Genomic DNA, 9,594 nt, shown 5'->3' on the forward strand with positions numbered 1-9,594 from the left:
TTGTCGATAGCGAAATCGACTTCCGAATCTCGGTGGCATATCGACAAAGCTGCGCGAGTTTCGCGGAAAATTTATCCTTCGATTATTCGTCTCTCATGCGAATAGCTCTCTCTTCCCACGAAAGTTAAAATAAAATTTCCTCTTGAGACGAGATCCGTCCTCCAGAAAGCGAGTGAATAAGCGGAACGGATAAAAATAGATGAAAATAATATAATAATAATTGAATAATTGAAAACAACTCGAAGGATTATTGTTGCGGATATTTTCGTAACGAGTGAAATTTTTCGGTGGCTTTTAATAAAAAAGGAATTTTTACGATAGATAATTAGTGTACCAACAATACATCAATCTCTTCACTTTTAAGTGAATCGTCGCGAATTTACTGGCACGGAAATTCGACTAAATTGTAAATCTGATAATTATGTTATTTCAGATCTTTTAACCTTTATGCCTAATTTTTTGGATCTCTTGAAAACTGAATTTTACAGGACTTTCACGATTTTTATGAAAATTACGTAACTTTAGCTGCCATTTTATTCCATGAATTGTTAATCGTTTTATAATAATTTTATATCTATAATATTTTTGTTATGAATAATTTGAAAAAAAAAAAAAGATTATAAAAAATCGTTTTTAGTCAATTTCTGCGTATATTTCACATATTTTCCGCGAATATTACATTCGACTCAGTCATTTGGACTCTTGTCCGTGCTTCAACGAGTCATATTCCTATTGCAAAATGTACTTTTAAATTGCATTTGCTCTCACTGCTGATTGAAATGAAAATGCTCGGCTCGTCACACTATCAGCGTGAAACGTATTATCGCTGTGAATATATTATTCACGGGTCATCAAAAGTGGACATGAAATAATAAATTAATATCGAGTTGTATTTAGTCAACGCGTTGGTAATTAATTGGTTTTATATAACAATCCGTAAATGAAACGCACTCCATGTTTTCAATCCCCGAAACGATATGAAGAGTATTACTGAATGATCAAGGAAAAAGCTTTCGAACGCTTTCAAACGCTTTCTCATGATATTACATCAATATTTTTATCAACATCTTTCTCAAGAGGAGGTATCTGCGAGCAGGAATATTCGATTTTTTTTTTGTGGGAAAAGGGATATTTTCAGAATGTCTCTTTGCATTTCTTGATAAGAAACGCCGCGTAAAAATATATGAAACAAGTATACTGACACGTATACAGCAGCCTAATTCATAATGTAACGTGCATCAGATTGAAGTAGCATTTTTAATATATTTTGTACTTATTAATTACGTACGTTTCTCCCTCACGTACGAAATTTTGGAACATATATTCGTGGAAATAAAAAAAATCAGAAAAGCAGTATTAATTACTGTTATCAATCTCACTCATACGAGAACAATCGATTAAGCAAAAAATATTCCGCAAAATTATGAGCTTTCATTAGAGAACTAATAAATTTCATTGGAGAACTAATAGATAATAAATCATAATTCTCTCTCTACGTTGCTTTATAAAACGAGGGAGCATGGCAGGGGAAAGAAGAGGGTGGTGTCACAGAATTCTCAAAGGAGTAAGTTTGATTATTAAGATGTTGTATTGGGAGATAGATCGGCAGAAGTTTCGCAGAGAGAGAGAGAGAGAGAGAGAGAGAGAGAGAGAGAGAGAGAGATTTCCGTTCCAATTTGTATTAATAACGTTTTCAAATGCAAGCAAATGAGCGTGAGATGTACGGAAGTCGGTGAAGCTCTCGTCGTCGTCGTAGTCCCCGTCATCGTCGTCCTTTATACAAACGGCGAACTGCAACGTGCAGGCGCATCATCTTCCTTTCTCCAGTTCCTCGTGCATCCTACGCAATGCTATTAAGCTTTTGGCTTCGGCGAAGAGAGCACTTTCGTCTTAGCTAACTGCAATTTAATTTTAATTATGGTCGAGGAAAGCCCGAGGGCTTTCCCGTTATAATATCCAGCCCGCCGGGGTAGCAGGCGGAGCGCCATGAAATTTTTATCTCATCGAAATGCGCAATAAATCCCGCGATAAAAATCCGCCGCGGCGCCTCCGCGGAACGAGGCGCTTAGCGGCGGTGGCGAGGGAGCGGCGAATTATTCTCGATGTACACAAAGTGTCGCGCGGCTTTAAAAAAGGGAAAAAAGGGGAAAAAAAAGATAAAAGTTTCTTACCGGAACGGAGATTAAGATCTTAAAATATCCCAGAAATAGTAACGGCGCGGTTGCAAGTGATATCCCGCAATAAAAATCCATTCGTATGTAAAGTGTACGTCCGGCGTGTTACGTCTTCGTTAAGCGCAACGAATGCGCAGTTAGCATAAGTGCTCGGAATCATCCCCCGTGAAGTGTAATTTGATTTTAGCGTCGACGCCCGTCCCCCCCTCTCTCTCTTTCTCTCTCTCTCTCTCTTTCTCTTTCTCTCTTTCTCTCTCGGAAATGCTGAGGTTGCGTCTCGTCGGTGTTGCATCTTCCGAGCAATTATTACAAGACCTGATATTACCCCGGCTTTTGAATCCACCTCTCGCGAAGTACTCCCTATAAACTGCTCCCTATAAACTGCTCTCCCCTGTCCTTTATTACATCGACACCTGGCGTAAGAGGGAAATTTGATCGGGACAAACGGGCGATCGATCGCCCGTAACGAACCGGACGTTTTCGACAGCGGTTCCCCTCGCTGCGCGACTCGCCGCGAGTTTCCTCGCTTTTGCATCAAGCGAGGGGAAGCGAGGGGCTGGAGGGGGAGGCGAGAAATAGTTCAGGGAATGTAGTGGAGAAGAGGAGCCTCGTTAACTTTCTCTCCAACCCTCCCTTTTCCTTCTCTCTCTCTCTCTCTCTCTCTCTCTCTCTCTCTCTCTCTCTCCCCCCTTTTCCTCCCTCCCCCTCATAATTTCATTTTGCCGCGCCGTCAAAATCCGAAAATTTACGCAATCGAAATTTTCCCTCTGCGCCGCGCGCAAAGTTGAAATCGCCACCTGGAAATTACTTTACCGGCGATAAGCGGGCCGAAGCTATTTCGACTGACGATCTAAATGACTATAAGAGGTCAGCGCTCGCAATTCCACCTCGTCGACGTCAGGGCGATTGCATGTAATAGGTGCGCCGGAAACGCTTGCTCGAATCGATCTCGACCAAAAACGATGCTAGTCAGAATTATGATACCGCTCTCCAAATATGGAAAGCATCGACGCAGGACGAGCGCAAATAGATGCGATAGCATTGGTAGCTGAAGCTATTACGATTTCAAAGTGATATCTCACTTTCCTTCCTTCCTTCCTTCCTCTCTTTCCCCCTTTCTCCCTTCTCTTTCCCCATCCTCTTTTCTTTTTCATCTCGAAGGGTGCTTAATTAAGCTACGGAAATGCCCCGTAGTTGCACGTAAATGGACGTTACGAGGAGATAGCTCGGGCGATTGGAAAAGTTTCCACAATTTTTTCAAAGCTATCTCGCGGGCTGCTAATCAACTTCCTTTAACTGCCTTAAGCCGACCATCTCGCCCGGGCAAGAAGGGATTTTTCAGATTCGTTTACGTTACTCTGGGTACGATCGATACATCGATAAATTCGACGCGAGATCGAGAACGGTCTGTAAAAACAGATATCCTGAAATTCGACAATATATAATATATCGTGCCATGCTCGCCGCGATGCAATAAATGTCATTCAGTGTAACGACTATGTCGCGTTGCCAAGGGCGCACTCTCGCGTTCGTCCCACGCCCCCTCCCCCCTCCCCCTCTCCTCCGCCCACCCCCTCCGTACATTCGCCGAACGATCGGTTATCCAACTCGAGGTTTCGATCTTCGGGCAAAGTTCAAGTACGTACGTTTCTCTGGCTCTGGTTGCAGACATGAGCATCCTTCTCTTTAACGGCTTCCTATTGATGGGCTTCGTCGTCGCCACGGTGCCGGACGGCTTGGTGCTGGGCTTGCCGGGCCCGACGCAACTCGCGGGCTGGGACACCGCGGCGAAGAGGTGCCGATACACCAGGTCCTACTCGATGCTGGAGGCGTCCTGCTCGAACCTGGAGTGGCAGAGTATCCCGACGAACTTAAAGTCGGACATACAGGTAAGCTCCCAGTACCACGTAATAATAATAATAATAATAATAATCTCGTGAAATTGAAGTAAGAACAGTTATATATTTAGTACGGTCGGGACACCTTATCTTTCCGTACCGAATGTATTACCTCTCTTTATTATCTGCAACAATTTCTATAAAACAGAAGCTAATAAAAGAGTTTACGATAAGCTACTCTGAAAATTATGGCAATAAAGCCTTTTATTTCCTCCTCTCCTCTCCCTTCTCTCTCTCTCTCTCTCTCTCTCTCTCTCTCTCTCTCTCTCTCTCTCTCTCTCTCTCCTTATTTGAACGTATTTCGTATTATTCGCGAAGGAAGCAAAAAGGCTGCGATATTAAGATTTAAACTGAGAAATATTTCCAAGTTTCTTTTGTACAACTGTGTGATATTTTTTTATTATCTTAATTACTAATTCTCATCCGCGTGTAATTCAGGGATGGGAAATATGTAGGCGGTTATTTTCCCTTGGATATTATACACACACACAGGCCTTTGCTCTCCTGTTTATTCCACGGTTATTTCCGTCAAAAGGGGGGGTAAATCTGGCAGCCTTAGTTTACAAAGGATGCACGGGGCTGACTTGCGAGACGGATTGATGTCCCAGCGGGTTAACGCGTGCGCTGTCTTGTAACGCGCACTTCATAATAGCATTACAGGAGTTTCGCTTTATCAACGTCGACGATAAAATGTATATACTTGTTGATACCTTCTCGAGGCGCTATTGTTGATCGTTATTTTACTTTTTAACGATACACCACCCTGGTGCGGTAATCTAGATCCCGCGCTTTATGACTCCGTGTAATATTAAATGCGATGATGAGCGATCTATTTCTCGCACCTTTGTACCGTTAATTCATTCATTGTTAGCGACATTACGTACGAATAATTAATCATTTATACGCCCGGTCGGGGTATCAACGGGGGGTTGTAAGCCTCCGCAATCGAAATCCCCCTAGCGAGATGTTTCCCATCTTATGTACGCATGTCTTTCCGAAGCTCAAATCTCTCTTCCGCCTTTACGGAATTCTCCCGCTACGTTCCGTTCCCGTGCATACATCTGTTATCTTTTCGTTCTCCTTTTTTTTTTTTTATTTTTATTTTTTATTTATTTTTTTTTTTTTTCCCCCTCTTCTCCGCCCGTCCGTCCGATACGACCGCATCCTGCAAATCCGCGCACGTCTGCAACTGCGCTTTCGTACTTTGGTAAACTTGCCCCGCGATGAATCCCAGGCAAAACTCCAGACATGCTAAATCCGGAGATTGGGTTGTCCAGGGTCACGAGGATGGATGCGTTCCGCAATACACTTGAGAAATTTTAGCCGTGCAGAGATATTGCCGATGCGCCAGCATTTGATCTTGTATGTCTTGTCCCGATGGGAGTCCGAGGATAGTGAATTCCGTCGCAAAATTTTCCTTGACCAATCCGCAATAGAGTCTTCCTCGAGAGACGTCTCGCCGCTGGTACATAACTTTCCGCAAATGAAAATTCAAATTGGATACGGCTTTCAAACATTCGAATAGATAAAAACCTTAGTTTTTTTATTTAACTGCAAGTGAGTCTTAATCTTCTCGCGATCGTCTCTTTGTATTCAGTTTTTTTTTTTTTTTTTTTTTTTTTTTTTTTTCAGAGGGAAGATTAATTTGTTACGCATCGGAAAATCTATTATTATTAATAAATTTGAACTTATTACGTTGTACAATATAATCGTATTATTGCAAATATATATATGTATGTATATATCTGTGAAGATTATACGCGAATCTGCGCAGCTGAATATATGAATTAACGCGCATAAAGAGCTGTTTATACATCCAATCGACAAAGCTAACTCGTAGGCAGAATATAACGAACACGTTCGCAGAAATACAAGACGTACTAATTTCGGAGTTGAGTTCCGTTCGGTGTAAACCAACGTCAATAGAACGTGATATCCTTTTACGAAATATCCCAGAATGTTTTCTCAAATACGAAGGACTAAAATGAAATTTATCTCGCACATTTTTAATTAACATTAAGACATACATAATGATTTAATATCGAGAATTCAGTTAAGTAATTCGTTTTTCATCCAGCTTTGAATCAACTTTGTTTTAATAGGATTTTCATTTAGTTGAAAATATTTAATATGTTCATAATTGCGATCGAAAGAGGTAATGTAATTAATATTACGAGACTTAAATTTGTAATATCAGAAATCAGCTCTCTCTCTCTCTCTCTCTCTCTCTCTCTCTCTCTCTCTCTCTCTCTCTCTCGGTTGATTTTCCTGCCGAGAAACTGGTAAGGAGCAAAAAATTGTGTGCGAAGTTTATTAAATTAATGTAAATAAAGGGACGTATTAAAATATTCATATATTTCTTTATCGCATTTGCATATCAAGAGGTCACGTCAAAGAAACCATTATCCGTCGTCCTAATACCTCGCGTCCTTGCATTATTGAGTTAGCTACGTCATTAATTCTTCTCGCCGACCGGCTAATCTTGACAAGTGCATCTTTACGGAAACAAAGATCTTATTGATAAATCCCTCTCCGCTCTCTTTCCGTTCAACGGAATTACCATTTTTCATCCCGAAATGTTTTTACTAACAGAAATCTGATGAATAACGTGAACGGCGGTGCGTTAATCTCCATCATCCGAACAACACGTTGCGTGCCCTCACAGAAATGAGACATTAAGATTCTCGTTTATTAATTTTGTACAGTTTAAAATCAATAAACAGCACACGTGATATTTGCCTGGTTGCCTGTTGTGTAATATTTAAATTTAAGCGATTACTGAATTCCCATTATCACCAAAACAAAAAATTTCACAACATTTTCCGATTTCCGACTTAATTCAACAATCTCTTCAACAAGCTCTTTATTTTTATAAAAAGAATAAATATATGTTTGCTGAGATGTACATATTATTCTCTCTTAAATGTTTTTATGTACGTAATTCTTATTTGAAAATATTTCTCTTACAGATACTGGATGCTACCGTGAACCGCGTGAGGGATCTGACGAACGATAGCTTGACCCCGTACACAAGTCTAGCTTACATTTACCTAGCCGACAATTTCATATCGAATATCGAGGAGGGGGCCTTCGCCAAACAACAATATCTGGAGGTGCTAGATCTCTCGAAGAACGGCTGCGACAATCTGCCGAAGAGCCTTTTCCAGCTGCCGTATCTCCGCACGCTCTACCTCGCTCACAACAAGCTCACCGACTCGGTGTTCAAGACGGAGGTCACCTCGCCGATCAAGCTGCTACAATTGACCAGAAACAAATTCACCAAGATCCCGAGCATCGGCTTCCAGCCGACCCTCCTCACGCTCAACATGTCCGAGAATCAGATCACCTCGATCGACACCGAAGATCTGGCGCCGTTCTGCTCGTTGAAGGTGCTCGATCTCTCCAAGAACCCGATCAAGTTCAAGGCCGGTTGCGAGTGTCAGACGTTCAACGCCTGGGTGAAGCTACGTCGGATCAAGATCAAGTCCGACTTTGCGAATTGCACTCAGTCGCGAACTGCGAGCGAGAGTTGCGACGACGTGCAATTCAGCAATCGGACGTACGAGCTGTACGACGAGTGTTCGGGCATCATACAGCAGAAAGTGGAGACCGAGAAGGCCCGGTCTATCTGGATATTGGTGGTCTCATGCGTCTCGGCGTTCCTCTTCGTCATCTTCGTGATGCTGTTTTGCGTGCACAAGCGGAATCGCAGGCGGCGCAGAAAGCAGAAAGAGCAACAGCAGCTTACGGCGAACAACGCCAATACCGAGCTGCTGAACAGCAACCTGACCGCCGGTAATTCGTGAAATAATCGCCAGGACCCTCGTACAGTAGAAATTGTAGAGGATTTTGCGTTGATGCTGAGAGTGAAGTTTTACGCGAACCGCAAGGAGACGAAAGTTTAAGAGTTCTATATCTACTTCGAGGGAAAAAAAAAGAAGAGTAAAAAATAAATTAACACTGTTTTCAAAGTATCTTGAGAAACCCTGTTGGTGTTTATTGAGAGTTTAATCGACGGATTTCAGAAAGAGAGTTTAATCGGATATATCGACAGATACGTGCCTAACCGTTTGTATCTGATCATTAATACACGTTCGCACTCGCATGTTCAATAAATGAGAGAGATTATAGGCTCGATTATAAATGCTCCTGGCGCTTAACCGCCATTTTCAATGATAAGTTGCAAGTTTGCAGAAGAAGCGAGGATATATAAGGAGATCTCTTGAAGCACGAACGACGTAATACGAAAGCATTCACGTTATCAAAGCGAAATACGTACTTAAGACTCTGAGAAGAAACAGTCATCGAAAGTAACCAACGGAGAAGCCAACTTTACGAAGACTATACTTACAAGATATAAACGCGTTAACTTAAATAAAATGTGTAAATGTTCTATATTGTGTTCACGTATATATATATATATATATATATATATATATATATATATATATATATATATATATATATAAAATGGTTACAATATATGCATATAAGATCTATGTGGATGTGATGAATTTTTAAGGACTCTGCGTGTTTCGAACGAATTATTGTATTATCTCGCTCTATAACTCTTTGCGCGACGATAGAGGGACTTACCGATTTTCATTTCGGTCGCACGAATCTTGAGAACTGATAGCGCGCTCATTATCGTCACGTGCTTTTGTCGATGTAATAGCAATGCGGGGAGAGGGGGGGGGGATAGATTTATCGCACGGTTTACGCGGTACTTAAGAAGAATTTTCTTTCAGAGGATGCTGCGATGCCAAAGTTCTTTTATCCAAGCTGATGACTTAACTGACTTACTATAAGAATTTTTTTTATTTCATATATATATATATATATATATATATATATATATATATATATATATTATATGTATATATATATAATTCCGCATAACACGATTTTATTTATTTTTCTCATATACTTGAAGAAGTAAGACTTTGTGTATACTTATTTGTGAAGATATGTATATACAAAATATGTGCATTTGCTTTTTAGAACTCTTTAGAATCTCTTCTTTTTATTTCTCTAAAACATTTCCATTATGCCGGTACGTATGTATGTATTACTTGTAAATTGTTGTATACATTAAAAGATAAAGTTAAGTGATATAATAGTGCGGGCAACCGCAATTCGCATTTTCAGGATACATCACCGATTCATCATGGACGCGAAATGTCACCCAGCTTAGTTCCTAATATTTATTTTATACGGGTGCAAAGGATCATTTCATTTCATCGTAATATCGTAAGGCGAATAGAATGTAACCAAACCATCGAAATAATAATGCCAACACTCATCACGTATATGTGACGCGAATATTACGATATATGTTGAAGAACTTTTATACTAATTTTCATGTTACCTTTTAATATGTACGAAGAATCTTTATATATGTACTTTATATATGTACAAAGATATTAATAAAATTCCAGTAAATCATCTTCAATACAATTTAATCTTTAGAAAACCGATTTTTTTCGACTGATCCCAGCTTTTTGCTCGAGTTCCATTTTATT

General features: G+C 40.4%; 1 protein-coding gene across 10 annotated transcripts in view; it reads left to right on the plus strand.

Moving 5' to 3' along the window:
• The window catches only part of Lapsyn (Leucine-rich repeat activity-regulated protein at synapses), an 83,628-nt gene extending 74,099 nt beyond the window's left edge, over window positions 1–9,529 (plus strand). For all 10 annotated transcript variants that reach the window (XM_089078968.1, XM_089078970.1, XM_089078962.1 and 7 more), the window contains 2 exons: window positions 3,843–4,063; window positions 7,042–9,529. In XM_089078968.1, coding sequence (XP_088935094.1) covers window positions 3,843–4,063; window positions 7,042–7,878 — 1,058 coding nt within the window. In that variant the 3' untranslated portion in view covers window positions 7,879–9,529. The remainder of the gene's footprint in view (window positions 1–3,842; window positions 4,064–7,041) is intronic.
• The last annotated feature ends 65 nt before the right edge of the window (window positions 9,530–9,594 follow it).

This window comes from Pogonomyrmex barbatus, unplaced genomic scaffold, assembly GCF_055798465.1.
Source record: "Pogonomyrmex barbatus isolate J1 unplaced genomic scaffold, ASM5579846v1 scaffold3, whole genome shotgun sequence".
NCBI lineage: Eukaryota > Metazoa > Arthropoda > Insecta > Hymenoptera > Formicidae > Pogonomyrmex > Pogonomyrmex barbatus.